At 41.8% G+C, this 15,244-nt stretch overlaps 1 protein-coding gene across 2 annotated transcripts in view; it reads right to left on the reverse strand.

Annotated features, from left to right (window-relative positions):
- The window catches only part of LOC131462493 (cell adhesion molecule DSCAML1), a 101,864-nt gene that overhangs the window by 17,009 nt on the left and 69,611 nt on the right, over positions 1 to 15,244 (reverse strand). Inside the window, exons 11-23 of one of the 2 annotated variants that reach the window (XM_058633759.1) lie at positions 13,902 to 14,044; positions 13,389 to 13,518; positions 11,367 to 11,645; positions 10,640 to 10,768; positions 10,313 to 10,492; positions 8,540 to 8,745; positions 7,227 to 7,323; positions 6,933 to 7,061; positions 6,571 to 6,738; positions 6,315 to 6,385; positions 5,839 to 6,079; positions 1,578 to 1,724; positions 1,327 to 1,482 (exon numbers count right to left, since the gene is read on the reverse strand). In XM_058633759.1, the coding sequence (XP_058489742.1) occupies positions 1,327 to 1,482; positions 1,578 to 1,724; positions 5,839 to 6,079; positions 6,315 to 6,385; positions 6,571 to 6,738; positions 6,933 to 7,061; positions 7,227 to 7,323; positions 8,540 to 8,745; positions 10,313 to 10,492; positions 10,640 to 10,768; positions 11,367 to 11,645; positions 13,389 to 13,518; positions 13,902 to 14,044 (2,076 nt within the window). Of the gene's footprint in view, positions 1 to 1,326; positions 1,483 to 1,577; positions 1,725 to 5,838; positions 6,080 to 6,314; positions 6,386 to 6,570; positions 6,739 to 6,932; positions 7,062 to 7,226; positions 7,324 to 8,539; positions 8,746 to 10,312; positions 10,493 to 10,639; positions 10,769 to 11,366; positions 11,646 to 13,388; positions 13,519 to 13,901; positions 14,045 to 15,244 lie in introns of those variants that run through there. The other variant, XM_058633760.1, reaches the window with a different exon arrangement.

The raw sequence follows: 15,244 nt of genomic DNA on the forward strand, positions 1-15,244 counted from the left end.
CAGTGCGTACCCCGCCTTTGACCCTTTGTCAACAGGGATTCGCTCCCGTGGGCCCACGACCCACATGTGGAGGATAAAGCAGTAGACAATTGATGAATGAATTAATATTCTACCTCTACTACTACTACTGGATCCTTTTAAATCCTACCACTGAACATTTAAAGTTCAGTTCAAAATCTTGCGAATAAGCAACATACACTCACACGTATGCATTCATATTTTCACACAGATGAATGACACCATAGGTGTGTGGCCTTTGCAAAGAGCATGAAAAATAACTGCAGGGTGAACCCATCTCCTTCACTCTAATGCTTACTGACTTTTGTCTTTGTGTCTGAAGGTTGACACAGGTTGAAAAAGGCAGACTGAGAAGTGGCTGTATGCACAATTGCACTGCAAACACTTTTCCATATGCTACAGAGAGAACTGAGGGCAAACGGAAGGATGAGGCCTAGAGAGACAGAGGAGGTTGAATGCACAGTATGTGAAGAGGTTGCCCCTGGACACAGTGTCAACCCTCATCAGGGAGAAAGAGACACTCCACGCGGGCCATGGATAAACACGCACACGCACACACATATTTGAAGAGCTATTGCAGCGAGGCCAGCTTATAAAATGGAAATACAGTGTGGAAAAGAGAATAAAGGCCTTTTCTGAAATGGCACTTCTTAAAATCTCTGCTCCCCCCTCACTCCTCCGCTCCCTCTCTCCCTCATTTTCTCCATCTCCAGACGCCTGCCTCCTCCTCTGCTTGGCCCCAGGGAGTGAGAAGAGAGGCGGATACGGATGTAATCCATAGCCCGACAGTGTAAGCACAAAATTAATTCTTTCTAAGCCACAAAGAATTAATCCTTCTCCTTGTCCTGGGTGCTAAGCTGGACCTGCACACATACAATAGTTGTATGCACACATGCATACAAACACACTGTCTATCTCACACACACACACACACACACACAGACAAATGCTAAGAAATCTACACATGCACACACACTTAACCCTTCCACACATACACACGTGCAGGCCCACACCCTAAGGCTCCTTAACTAATCACACACACACACTTTTGGTTTTATAATTCTCATTAGCACTGGTAATGGCACATCAGAGAACAAAGAGGTTTTAATCAGCATCCTCAGCCTTACAAAGACCCTCTTCTAACCCCTCTGGCTGTCTGCCTCCCACACACTGCTACCTAAACCAAGCAGTAAAAAAAAAATTGGACCTGCCGAGTAGATGCGGTCAAAGCAATTCACACATTCTTGTATGTGTGTTTATTATTTGGTCTATCCTTTGTGAAAAAGATCTACTAAATTAAAGACTCACAGTCTTCACGAGTTTGGATGTAAAGGACGTTGCTACGGACTCCATCTCCGGCCTGGGTGTAGGCCAACACCTGGATGCTGTAGTTGGTGAACTTCTCCAGGCCTCTGAGCTCCACCTGCTCCTTGGTGGTTGTTATGTTTTGCATCTCACCCCACTCTGGGAGACACATAGAAAAGAAAGATGTTCAGATCAAGGGCTGAGCGGTTACCAGCGATGGTGTGGAAGAAAGATGACAGACACAGTCAGCCCACCTCCATCTGGGAAGACGGCCCAGAAGACGATGCGATATCCCTTCAATACGCCGTGCAGAGTCAATCTGGGAGGCTCGGCCCATGTGATTACCGCCTCGTCTGATGTGACAGAAATGGCTCGCACATTCTGGGGAGGCTGACTGGGCACTGGGAGTCAAAGAAGGAAACGAGATTACATTTAGTAAGAAGTATTTCACAGCTGAATAAAAATGTTCTATTTAATCAAGGTTAAATAAAAACAATCACAACTGTATTTGATGATTGTGAAATTTTTAGGGAGGTCACGTTTTATTCTAAATGTGACATTTTCACCTGTAGAGTAAATTTTCTATTAGGTAAAAGTTTCAATAGTAGCTATATGGTGTCTACATGAAGTTAAATATTTTTAAAAGGAATTATCTGAATGTCATTTTCTGAAGAGTTCTCAAGTTCATATAAGCTAACTTTGGAAACTCAGTTGTCCACCAGAGGTCAGAGACATTAAAAAAAACATATCTGTTTAATGTCTGATTCTATCATACACTCTGTGTGAGCTTGTTCCAGATTCTAATTGAGAAAAAAGTTCAGATTACAAGCAACCTTTTACATGATTTACCACTCCTTTTCATTTATTTGACAGTATATACATTTCCCCAATATTTAGCCTGACATCATTAGTATGTATGAATATTTTTCATAATATTGAACTGACTATTGAAATTGAGTTTACTGTATTTGAACAAAATAAAATGTGCAATTGTGTGTAATTTGGCCTTTATTCTGAGATTTCAGAATAAATGAAAACATAAGATGATGCAAAGGTGTCCCATCAAAGGTAGGACTGGTTTGGTTAGGTGATTAATGAATAAAATCCATGAATAAATCCTTGCTGAATCCCAGAAAGGCATTTCCATAGCAAACCTGAAGTGAGTATACAGGCTAGAGATAGATGAAAAGCCCATGACATGCATCCAGCATGATGTATAGGACCATCTCTATAACCACTACCTCTCTTTCTCTGTACAAGCCACCCTCTGTCCCCTCCAACCCAGGTGTCTCCTCTGCTGGCTACTGCTGACCGTTAGTCTTTCAGAGCCTGAATAATGCACAGTGTTAAAGACGAACAGAGGTCAACTTGTGAGAGAAGGAGAGGCAGGAAGAGAGGAAGAGAGGCAAGTGAAAGAAAGACAGCAATGAAAGAGAGAGATCGGGCCAAGTCCACCAGGGAATTTCTCTGCAGCTGGAGAAGAAAGTGGTGGTGTGGAGAAGGACGAAGGAAGGGAGGGAGAGGAGAAAGGAGGATTAAAAAACTAAATATGGGTTTTGCGTGAACAAATCTTTAGGGTCTACGTTGAAATAATCAAACGGCATCACAACATTTACCTTTACATCATCTCCACTAAAGGAACGGGAAAAGGATTTGAACAAAAGGTGTTTCCAAATTGTCTGTATTGGAGCTTATGTAAAGTAATGAAGGAAGGCAGATGGATAAAAAAGTTAAATAAAACCGCGTTCGTGGTGGTATAAAATGACCTCAGATAAATAAGTGTGCAAGCTGGAGGAAAAAACAAATACAGGAACAAAACAAAAGCCAGTTTTTGGACTGAGGCTACAGAGAGGAGGAGATAAGGGGCAGGTTGGGGGGCAGAGGAACAAGGGAGGAAGTGAGGAAGAGTTAAAAGCAAGAGGAGCAAAGGAAGGGCAGAAAAAGATGAAAAGAGGGAGCAGGGAGACAATGCGCTCAGCTGTGGATAATTACAGCAGGAAGCTAGCAGAGGGAATGAGAGAGAGAGAGAGTGAGACAGACAGAGAGACATGCTAATTATAATTATTTTTAGTATGCTTGTTGTTATCACTATTATCATAATGGCCATCAATATCACTGTCGCCACGGTGACAGCCACAGGAAAGAATTGGAGGGCTCTGTCTCCTCTGGACTAATGGAGCTCAGCCAACTGTTCACTGGGTGGACATGTAAGTATGTGACGTCTGTGGGTGTGTGTGTGTGTGTGTGTTTTATTTTGCTTTATTTGTTTGCTGATGGAGGGAGGGCGCCCTATGATAGAGAATAACAGACGTGACATGAACAGAATTTATTTTGTGTGTCTGTATAGTGTACAGATTGTTTTTTTGTTTTTTTTACTACAGCTCAACAATAAAGAATACAATATTAAAGAGGGGAAAGCAGTTATTCTACTAGCTCCAAAAGATGGAGGGAATTTTGATGGAAAACCTCATTTGTTGTGTTTTTATTACATTAAAAATAAACAATTAGGGGTACAGCGGCACAATGTGGGCACATAAATGGCAATCACTTGCATTTATAGTATTTTGATCATGTACGAAAGTGCAACCATTCTGGAACAGAGTCCTTCAAATTCTTGAGGATATTTGGTTTCAGGCCACATGGTTGGTGTCGTGGTAAGTGCTAATGTCTGTGCAGCATAAAGACCTTTATGCATGTTCTCCCCTTGTGTGAGTGGGTTTTCTCCAGCTTCCTCCCACAGTGCACAGGTTAAGTGGACACTCTTGTCCATAGGTATGAATGTGAAAGGTTCTGTCTCTGTGTGGCCCTGTGATGGCGACCTGTCCACTCTGTAACCTGCTTTTTGCCGTATGTCAGCTGGGATTGTGGAAGATAAAGTGGTAGATGAACAATGAACAAATATTTGGTTTCAAGGATCCCAGGATCCTGGGTCTGATACCTGGTGCAATTCAAATTCTATCAAAACACTATCTCTTCAGAATTTTGATAGTTTCGTGCAAAAAGGCAATTTCCTAGGAACTGGTTAAAATGTGATCTTCCAAGCCTAGATTAGTGGCAGGACATCGTAGAGGAAAAGCACTCCATGGAAATACAGACTTATCTCCTAAAAGTAGGGACCCATACAAAACTCGAGCCTAGAGCCTAGACCAGAGTCATGTTAAGTGTTTTAATTTGCTCTTTTTGTCTTGTAACCCCTGTCTGTCTTGCTCTTATACTGTCGATCTAAAATGTATAACTAAAGGTTTTTTGTTTTTGCTTGTTTTTTTTTTAAAAAAAAGGGGAGGAAAACAGAGTCAAGTATGTGTTTGAAGATGAATAGTATTTAAAACTGTTTTGTGTTCTTTGTTAACAACTTCGTCTGCTCCTCTTTAAAGGCCACATGTCAATCAATGCTGCTCACTTACAAATACTGCTTCATGAACAAAAGATGCATTTAAGGTTGTGAAAAACAGGTCTGATCCACAAACAGATGTGATCCAGAAGGACAATATTTTAACCTAATATTTTAATGCTTTGCACTCACACTGGAATTACATTAGAAATAACATGATAATACCTCTATATCATAAAATTATTACCATTGTATTACCATGTTGTTACTGTACTTTTAGGTATTGCAAAAGTTGTGATGTTGAAAATGTTAGCATTTCTCTTTTGAAAGGCAAATTATGGATCTACAAAATTACTCTTTTCAGTATGGTAAATGTTTTTGAATGAGTGAATGAGTTGTACATCTGGAGAGTATTCCCAATTCTGCACCTAGCTGATCGTTATGTGCATTTTCTTGCATGCTCAGAGCCAGATGCAATAACAAATTAAACTAAATACAGGATTGTCCAGCCTTGAAAGTATGGCTCTGATTCCTAAATGCTTTTTTTAGTTAATTCTGCTGAAAGAATGGTTTCTGTAAGAGCATGTGTCCTTGATGTTTGTAAAAAGGAAATGGAGTAGCATTTAGATTAGAGAGGAGAGAATGAATATAGCAATTTTATGTTGTGTGCCAATCACACAAAAGCACAGCAAAAACAGAACCACAATCATAAAAAAGCGCACTTACAGTGAATCAAAGCAAAAGCCGGACTGACAGTTCACGCTTCCTCTGTATGTAAAGCAACCTGCTGTTTTACCTGCTGTATTTCCCTGATTGCTGCTGGTCACTTAAGCCCCTTTTCCACCTATGGTCCCAGCCCGAATCGCCTCGGCACGGCACAGGTTGTGTTTCCATTACAAATTATAGTACCTCCTCAACGTGGGCGGAGTCATCACTGCACAGCTGCATGAAACTACGGTGACTTTGTTTTACACACGACACACACAGTGACTTCAGTGTTACTGAATCATGAGAATCAATTTATTAAAACTATTTGTTCAGTACTTCTTTCCATGACCGGAGCCCAGACTCCGTCTGACACAGTCACTGCACTGACTCCTCTGTTAAATTTCCCTGGTAATTGTTGGAGATTAACCCAGAGCGCATGCTGAGATACTGTATGTGTGTGTTTTTGTGATTCTCACCATCCTCCAGGGTTGTAGCGTTGATCTCTGAGCTAGAAGGTCCTGTGCCAGCTCTGTTAAAGGCCTGGACGACCACACCATACTGGGCAAACTTCTTCAGATTGTCCAGAGTGTAGACTTCAATGTCTCCAGTGGCCTTCATCTCCACAATACTGTACTGGCCATTACTGCCAGGGCCGTTCTCTCTGTAACCGATCTGGTAACCCCGGATAACGCCGTTCTGCAACTCTTTCCTCGGAGCCTAACAGAAGAAAAACAAAGAGACAACACTCACGTCATATCGATGGAGTCATACTGACATTGTGCATAATGACTCAAGGACATCCGCAGTCTTTAAGCATTTAAAGTGTTGGCCAAAATGATCAGGAAACTTTGCAAGCACCAAAACATGATAAAGTGAGATAAGGCAATGTAACTTTAATTTATAACAATAACAAAAGGGACATAGTATTTCTGAAATAGCAGTTAGGCTTTACCTTCCAGGTTACCCTGATACTCTGAGAGGTGACAGGCTGCAGGATCACATCTATGGGTGGACCATCAGGCTCTAGAGAGAGACCAAACAATTCTAAATGGCAATGTTTCATGTACAATTGAGCAATACTAAATTTGTTTTATTTTAATGTCCTTGAAGAAGGACACTTTTGAATTCAATGACAGTGTCACCACAGAGGCTAAAAGCAAATTCATCCACAAGGACAGTGTTAAAAAGCATCCTGGCTAAATACTTACGCGCTTCCTCTGTGCTGATGGTGAGTTCCTTACTGGCCTCGCTCTTTCCGATGGTGTTGTAAGAATACATGCGGATGCTGTAGACTGAGGCAGGATGAAGGTCCACTATGTTGGCTTGATTGTTGGTGGGGGAGATATTTCGAGTGGCATGCTTCAACTCCCATGAATCTGAAAGGAAAATACAAAACCATTTTCTTTTTAAAAAACAAAACACTTAATATGGTTGGGGAGTTATATATTTCTTTGAATTTTCTCAGTCCTTAAAAAAGTACAATTCTAAGCCATGGTCCAAAAAAAATATTCCATTGTCAGATCCACTCCTCCATTTACTGTCAAATAAAGAAAATACTCTTCTTATTTACCTGTCTTGTTCTTATACTCAATATCATATGAAGTAATGACACTGTTCCCATCAAATCTCTGAGTCCAACGCAGATTCATGCTACGATCTTTCACTTCTCGCACTTCCAACTCCGGAGGGTCTGGTGGCTCTGAGGATTTAAAAAAGAGGGAGGGAGATAAGGGAGAGAAAGCTATAGATCAAACGAGAAACAGACTTGTGTACTTTTTATCAGTAAGATAAAACTACAATACACACATCCGTGCAAGATCAATAGATCCTGGTGCGATACACACATTCGCGCAGGAGTGGTTACCTTGCACAGTAAGCTGTATAAGGCCTCGTCCTTCTCCATAAGAGTTGATGGCATGACAAGAGAAGAAGACTGAATCCTCACGCTCTGCTGGCTTTAGCTGTTGGGAGAAAGGCAGAAAGAGTAATGTCTAAGAGACAAACAGCTCTGTCTTGGAGCCAAAGAACTGTTTAGCTCTGGGGTGGTGAAAAGAGAGTTGTTTAATAAAGAAAAAGTGTCACCTATCCACAGGTACACTGTATTTAAAGAATAAAGAGTCATTTTTGCATCATTTTCTGTGCAATTGCTTGAAAAATCTCAAAAGCAACTTTGTCGACACTTGAGCTAATAGAGGTGTATGCAGGTGTAATAGTTCCCTCGGTAGAATGAGGCTATGACCAGAATTGTTGAGGAATGGCATTTACAGCAGCCAGCAGCTCTGAAGGTGCCTCATGGCCTCACTGAAACAACTAGTAGTTGTTGTCCAGTATGGAACTAGTCTGCTGTCTGTTGTTGAGGACTTCTCACTGATGAATCAGACAGTGTAGGTCGTTTTGCGCCAGACACAATAGGCAGAATTTGGACCAAAATTAGAAAAAAAAGCTATTGGGTAGAAGATGAGTCATCAAACAGTTGAAGTCATTTTACAGAAAATGTTGTTTTTTGACACACAATTTGGCAAAAGGTGATAATTGGCCAAGAAATAATTGAACAATTAACACAAAGACAGAAAATAAAACATTTATGAGTAACATTAGAAATAGACCTTTTTAACAAGTACCTATACATTTACATCAAAATCTTCCACTTGGACTGGAGCACATCACATGTTGTGCAAAATCCACACAGGCACACTCAGAATTCATTTGTATAATAATATTGCATCACCAGGCTGCAACAACTACATGCCTCATCCCAAATTTAACATGTGAAGAATCTTTGGGATTTATTTATTTTTAAGTAAATATGTGGGCCTTATGGTTGCTATGAGTGATACATGGCATATTTTAATGTAAATGTCCAAAAACGTGGTTTTATATCATATTTTCTCTCAGTTGATCCTGGATTTGATAAACTAAACAGCCAGATTAAGAGGAAGCATTCATGTCAAACAGCTAGAAGATCTGATGTGACTGGCCATGATTGGTACCAGCCTTTAACAGTTGTTAACACACCAACTGACTTAACAGTGGATTGGTTGGATCAAAAGTTCAAAAAGTTCACACAACACAGCAGAGTATGCACATCATGCTGCATCTGGACTCTGAACTCAATGGTCACACTGCTGTTTGATTTCATCAAATAGATGATCTAACAAATATACAAGTGTTTCTTACCCTGAGTGTAGACAACACCTCATCAGTCTTCTCATTGGGACTGGTGGTGATGGAGTAGCGGGGGTTGCGGTCAGGGTCAATGACTGTGTCGCCTCTTTCCCAGCGGATGATGATGGGCCATTCTCCCCTGGCTGTGCAGTTCAGCTCCTTCACATGACCCTTCTTAGCCATGGTAGTGTTAGGGTGACTGGTGATCATTGCCGGGACTGGAAGGAGAAGGGAAATGCAGTGTGAGATGAGAAGAACATGAGGACAAATGGGGAAAGGCAGGGAGAAATGGTGACAGTAAACACGTTGATGAGTGGGATATTATAGATAACAAAGGCAGATACAAGAGGAACAGGAGGAAGAAAGGAACGAGAGAGTGGACAATAAGTTGAGTTTAAGTGAAAAGGTGGAACGAAGTGAACGGGCGGAGAGTGGGGTAGGATATTTGTCAGTAAAAAAAGTGGAGCTCAAAGTAGCCAAGTTCCATTGCAGTGGAGTAATCAAGAGCTATGGTCAATGAGGTAAAGTCGATAAACCTCCTCTCTCATTCTCCAATAGTTAACATCAGGGTCTCGGTGAATGAAGAGGCAAAAACAATACACTCTACCTTTCTTGTGCACTCCATACACACAATCACTCACACACTCGATCCTCTCTGGCCAACACACACACACATACAGTCTGGACTTCCAGGACTTCAGAGGACATTTCATTAACTTACATCAATTTCCTGGAGACTTAATCTAACCTTAACCATAACTACTACTGGTCTAACCCTAACCCTAGCCTAACTTCAATCCTAATCTCATCCTGACTATACAGCAAGTCTTCGCCTTAAAATGTAATCATTTACGTTATTGGGACTTGTTTTTTTTCCCCATAAGGAAGACAAGTCCTGGAATGCGGGCGCGCACACACACACACACACACACACTATCGATCCAAGGAGGGTTCTGCTGTTTTGTTTTCATCACTTATTCAACTCACCCTCCCCTTTTCCTCCCTCTCCACTGAGCGAAACAGACAGAATTGAGGGAAGCAGGGGAGAGGAACGATTCAATCAATAACACTAACACCAGTAGGAGGGAGAGAGAGAGAGAGAGAGAATGAAAGAGAGAGAGAGAGTGAGGCAACCCTGAGATAGCAGAACACAGAGAAACTAGGAGATGTATTTATGTACGCCTGGTTATGCGTCTGTGTGACCAAGAGTCAAAAAGTTCCTGAAGTTAAATCGTGTGAACACTGTTGGATTGTCAGGTCAGTGCTTTGATACTGTACTGCTTCCTCTCCTACTCCTATGGCCTGGTGTGTGCGTATGTGCATGAATGTATGTATATTTGCCTATGCATTACCACACAGGGTGTTACTGACAGCAAGGGCAGGATGAAGAGATTGATTGCAGATAATGATTAAGCTCAAAGTGTTTTTGAATGTCTGTGGACAGATCCCAAGAGTCAAGAGATCAATCGCTCAGTTGCTCACTTTCTCACTGCACTCTCTCTCTTACACACACACACACACACACACACACACACACACACACACACACACACACACAAGCTGTATATGTTCTTATGTCCATGTTCACCTTTGCCCCTTCACTTCATCATCGAGTGTGTATGTAAGCACAGTGTGAGCTGGTTCACTGGTATTACACAGTGTGTGTGTGTGCATGGGTGTAAATCAGGGGCACTGAAGAGTCCGCGACGGCCTCACTGTAGACATCCACGCCATGAAAGAGTCACACTCTCTGATCCATTAGCCGATGTGAGTTATTATACTCACTCTTAACGGTGAGAACCATGGATTTGCTGATGTCTGAGCCCACTCCATTAGAGGCCTGACAGAGGTAGAAGCCACGATCCTCTTCCAGGACATGTCTGATGAGCAGAGAGCCATTATTCATGATCTGGATACGTCCCGTCAGAGGCACAGGGTGGTACTGCTGCGGGTTCCCAATACCCGCTGCACAGAAAGACAAAAACAATCACAGAGATGATTATGTTACAGTCACGGGCAAATGCTAGGACATGACAGACCTATGACTACCATATTGCGCAAAGAAGAAAATGCCATCAGAAACAAGACTTGATTGAAAAATGGGTTGCGTACCTAGTGCACCTTTGGCATGCTTCCACATGACCTTGGGAGGAGGGTATCCATCAACAGAACAGTTGAGGATCCCAGCTTTCCCATAGATCCCATCCTGGTTGTTAGGCTGCACCACAAATCGAGGGGGTACTGGAGGAAGAGAGAAAAGGCGCGCTAGAACAATATTCAATGTCTACTTGACGTCCAGCAAACAGCGTTTCGGAAAAAGCATCACCACTGCTGCACTACATGTTCATCTGTGAAGTAGAAATTACAACATTGTTAAAAATGCTAAATTTTCAAAGTTGTACAAGTAAAAGTACATAAGTGTAAAAGTATGTTGTTAGATTGAATTAAGCACTTAAAAGAGTTGTAATTTTCAGGTTCAACTTTGGACTTTATCACTGGTGATTCACACTTGGACTCCAGCATTTATTGCATTCAAAACACTGACACTGAAATTTTACATATCTATATATATATTTTCAAATGGGCCTTGGTAAGATACTGGAAACTATATCAATACTGTAACATTATTCAGTTTAGAGCAAGGGTAGACACAGCTTGCATGTGGAGTGATGTGAACATTGTCAAGGTTATTGCTGCGTGAAGTTAGTTTTCACAAATTCTCCAACAAATCACCCTCTGCTGGTTCACTAAATCACTGGAGTGCTCTTTAAAATAACCCCTTTGCTTCCTCAAAACCACTTACACATTTTTGCTATCCTCTCACTCCTTTTTCTCTTACCTGTGACAGTAAGCTGCCTCTCTGTGCTGACAGTGGCAGCATCATTGCTGGCGATGCAGGTGTAGTTGCCATTGTGTTTCAGCGACACCTTGGATATCTGGAGGGAACTCATGAACTCCTTTGTGTCAATAGTGATGCCCGAGGAGGCCACAATCTCTTGCCCGTCCTTGCGCCACGTGATGCGTATAGGCATGTCTCCAGATGACACCACGCAGGCAATGTACATCAGTTTACCAATGGAAGTCGGAGGAAAGTCAAATGGCTGGATCAGCGGAGGAACTATGAGAGACACAGAAGGCAAGTGTGATAGAGAGAGCAAGGGGTGAAAGGAGGAAAGCGACAGAGAGTAAGATATGAATAGAGGAAGGCGGAGTAAATACAAATGTAGTAGAGACAAAATAGTACAGGGAAAAATAGTAAAATGAAATAGAAGATGAGTGAAACAGAACAGACAGATCATGTCAAGGAAACATATAATGAAAAGCCAAGTGGGGGAGATTGACAAGGACAGGCAGGAGGGTGAAACATGGGTTAGAGAGAGAAAGAAGACAGAATGTGGCAAAGATGGAATACATATGAAGAAAAAAGATGAACAAAAACAGGGTTGTTTAAATGTGTGGGGTAAGGAAGAGGTGAAGACAGATATTTAAGGCAGATATGAATAAGTGAAGAATAGAGAAGAGAGAGAGAAAGTCAGATGTGAAGGCACAGGGAGAATATAGGTAGACACACAGATTTGAAGAGTCGAGGGCATCGAGAGGACACAAGGTGGGAGAATGAGTGATGTAAAAAAAAAAAAAAGAGAGATGGAGTGGAACAGAAACAGAGCAGGGAGACAAAAAGATTGTGAGGGCATGGTTACAAAAATCTGCCATTTTGACCTGGAGGGCTGACTGGTAAACAACTGGTCCATCTGCGTTTGACTGACAGTGAAAATAAAACCTGCTCCCATTAATGTTTCCTCTAAGCCTGGACTCCACTTTAACACAGCCTGGCCTGCTGGCCCACAACCCACTCCACAGATGCATGTACCCACTACCAACCCCTCAACCCCACCCTGGTAAAGCTAGCCCATAATAGTTGCTCTAATTAAAGCTTCATCCACAGGGGGAAGAACGGTGTTGCCATGGAGACCAGTGGAGGTGATGGCGGTTGTTTGGAGTGCGGGAGGAGAGGGAGGGGAGGTAGTGGTGGTGGGTTACAGCTGAGACATCTGGGGGATTTAATCTGGGCCTCGTTAAAATTCATCTAATTAAATCAAAGACCTGACGAGCCCACATTCATACAAGCACATACCTACAGCATGCACTGCGAGCGCACGCATACATACATACACACGTGAGCACGAGCGTGCGTGTGTGCAGAGAAACCATCCATGAGGCGACCAAGTGCCACAAATTTCACCGCGTCTACTTGTGTCAGGCAGAAACCCACACTCATCCTCGACAGCATCCTAAAACAAACATGTCATGCTACCGCTGCAGAGAGCAGAGCGAAATAACACACGGGCTGACATGCAGAAAACACACACGCACACACTCCTTGCAAGTACAGATATGTATGCACGTAAAGCACACACATACACACATCGCCCATCTTATACAACAGCGCTCCTGCTCTATGTAATTGCTGAGTGGTTGAGAGAGCACACTAGGCCACTCCGCCCCTTAATCAGGGGTTATTAGAGGCAATGCATACAGCTTTCTTCTTTCCTCTCCCTCTATTACAATAACACCCGCCTGCTACAAACCAGTCTTACTCACTCTCCATACAATAATTCTGTTTTACATTCAGAGTTTTTTTTTTTTTTTTTTCCACACAACCTTTTATGGCACAGTAAATCTCAGCACAGCTACACCCATATAAATTACAATTCTGTATTATTTCCCATACAGTAAATTCACATTATTGAAATTGCACTCTTTGGTTAAGCACAGTCATCTCTGACGGCAGTGGTAAAATAATGAGTAAAATCCAGTGAAACATGGTCCTCAATTGAATACATCTTGTCCCGTCACTGACCTTTGACAGTGACATAAACAGTCTGTGTGATGAAGAGCTGTGGCTGGATGAGCACGCTGCACACATAGGCCCCCTCATCCATCCCTTTCTGAACGTCGCTGAGCTTCAGAGTCCCGTTCTCAAACACCACCTGAAACGGACGTCAGAAATGTCACATGCAGAGCCTGGCCTTCTACTATATATTCATTTCAGATACAGGTGACAAGGCTCTAACACAAGGTCAACACGAATGCAAAGAGAAGTCCACTTGATTTCCTGTGTTCACTCAAACAATAAATCACAAAGTATAACACGACAAAAGTGGCTCGAGGGGACTTCACTTTGTTTCAAAAGTAAATGGTTTTTCCTTCCAGGGCTCTGTACTGTTACAAACATACTTATGGATACTATATTCAATTTTTACTGTACAGTACACATACAGTACACCATATAGAGAGGGTGAGGACTTATGTGCATGTGCATACAAGTTATTGTAAAAGTGTGTCATGCAATGCAAAGTGCAGAAAACCCTACCTGGCGATGGTTATCAGGCAGAAGAAGTCCCTCCTTGTACCAGTTGATTGAGTAATAAGGGTAACCAATCACCCGGCAGTTAATGAAAGTGTTTCTTCCTGCCACTGCGGTGATGTTCTTCATAGGCCGAATCCTTGGAGCACCTGGAAGGACAGAGACAGCGGAAATAGGCAGAGAGAGAGATGAAGAAGTGGGTTGTGCAGAGGTGAAAAGACAAGGAAAAAAGTTCATTAGTTGATGGTGTCAAAAGCAGGTCATGGAATTTTAGGAATATTGGGAAGGGATTTGGGGAGGAGGAGGAAAGGGACAAAAGAGGAAGAAAAGCATGTAGTGGTGTAGGGAGAGAGAAAGAGAGAGGTTCGAATGTCTTGCTTTAATATTAAAAATCAGCTTTAACCCTGGAGTTTTTCCAGAGCTGCACCACCCACTCGCAACTGTTTTCTGCTGAAAATCTGTTTAACCATCCCAGGCGTATGTGGGTCTTTTGGAATTGTTGAGAAATACAGTTACTCAGCAGTTTATTAAGCTGCCTTTGTAAGATGTGAACTATAAATAAGCCTCACCAGATGCATTTAAAAGTTAAAAAGTTTAAGGGAACAGAAGGTGTGCGAAAATGTCATAAATCATGTTCCGGGTTCTCTGATATAAGTAATTCATGTTGTTCAACATAGTAAAAGACCCCAAAAATACTGGAATGTCAGACTTCAGAGCAGCAAGGGTGTATTCCCTTAGCGATGGTTATTTTGTTTAATGTTACTGACATTTTTTGTAACCCACACTACAACTAATCTAAAAAGAGAAGATAACAGACAGCGGGAAAGTGAATGAGTGAGAAAGAGATTACAATAAGAATGAAAATAATATGTATTTTGCACTTATTTAACAAGGTCCCTGTTTATGGAAATGAACACGCATGGGTAAACCCCTGTGTGTCATATTTTCATATTCATTTTCATTCATGCCAACCGACCGCAGTTTAATAGCAAATATTTCCCACACCTGCCACATTTGTACTGCACAGATCCCTCCAGTGCAGAACCCACAACATATTCATAGACTGAATGTGTGCAATGTGGTTTTAATCCCTCTAGGACATGCGGACAAAACTATGCATCTTTCATGATGACATGTTGTAACTAATGCATACTTTTTCTTTACGCTATAACAAATATGAGAGGTGAGAACTCTATAAATGTTGAGTGAAAGTAAGATGGCAACAGAGGCCAAATAAAGATATAAAGTGAACACATTTGAAAAAATTTTTTACACGACTTATCGAGTTGTACAAAAGCCTGTTCTTTGATTTAATTGTGAATACATCTCAGGTTCTTTGTCCCTCTATG

The sequence above is a fragment of the Solea solea genome, chromosome 7 (assembly GCF_958295425.1).
Source record: "Solea solea chromosome 7, fSolSol10.1, whole genome shotgun sequence".
Classification (NCBI taxonomy): Eukaryota; Metazoa; Chordata; class Actinopteri; order Pleuronectiformes; family Soleidae; genus Solea; species Solea solea.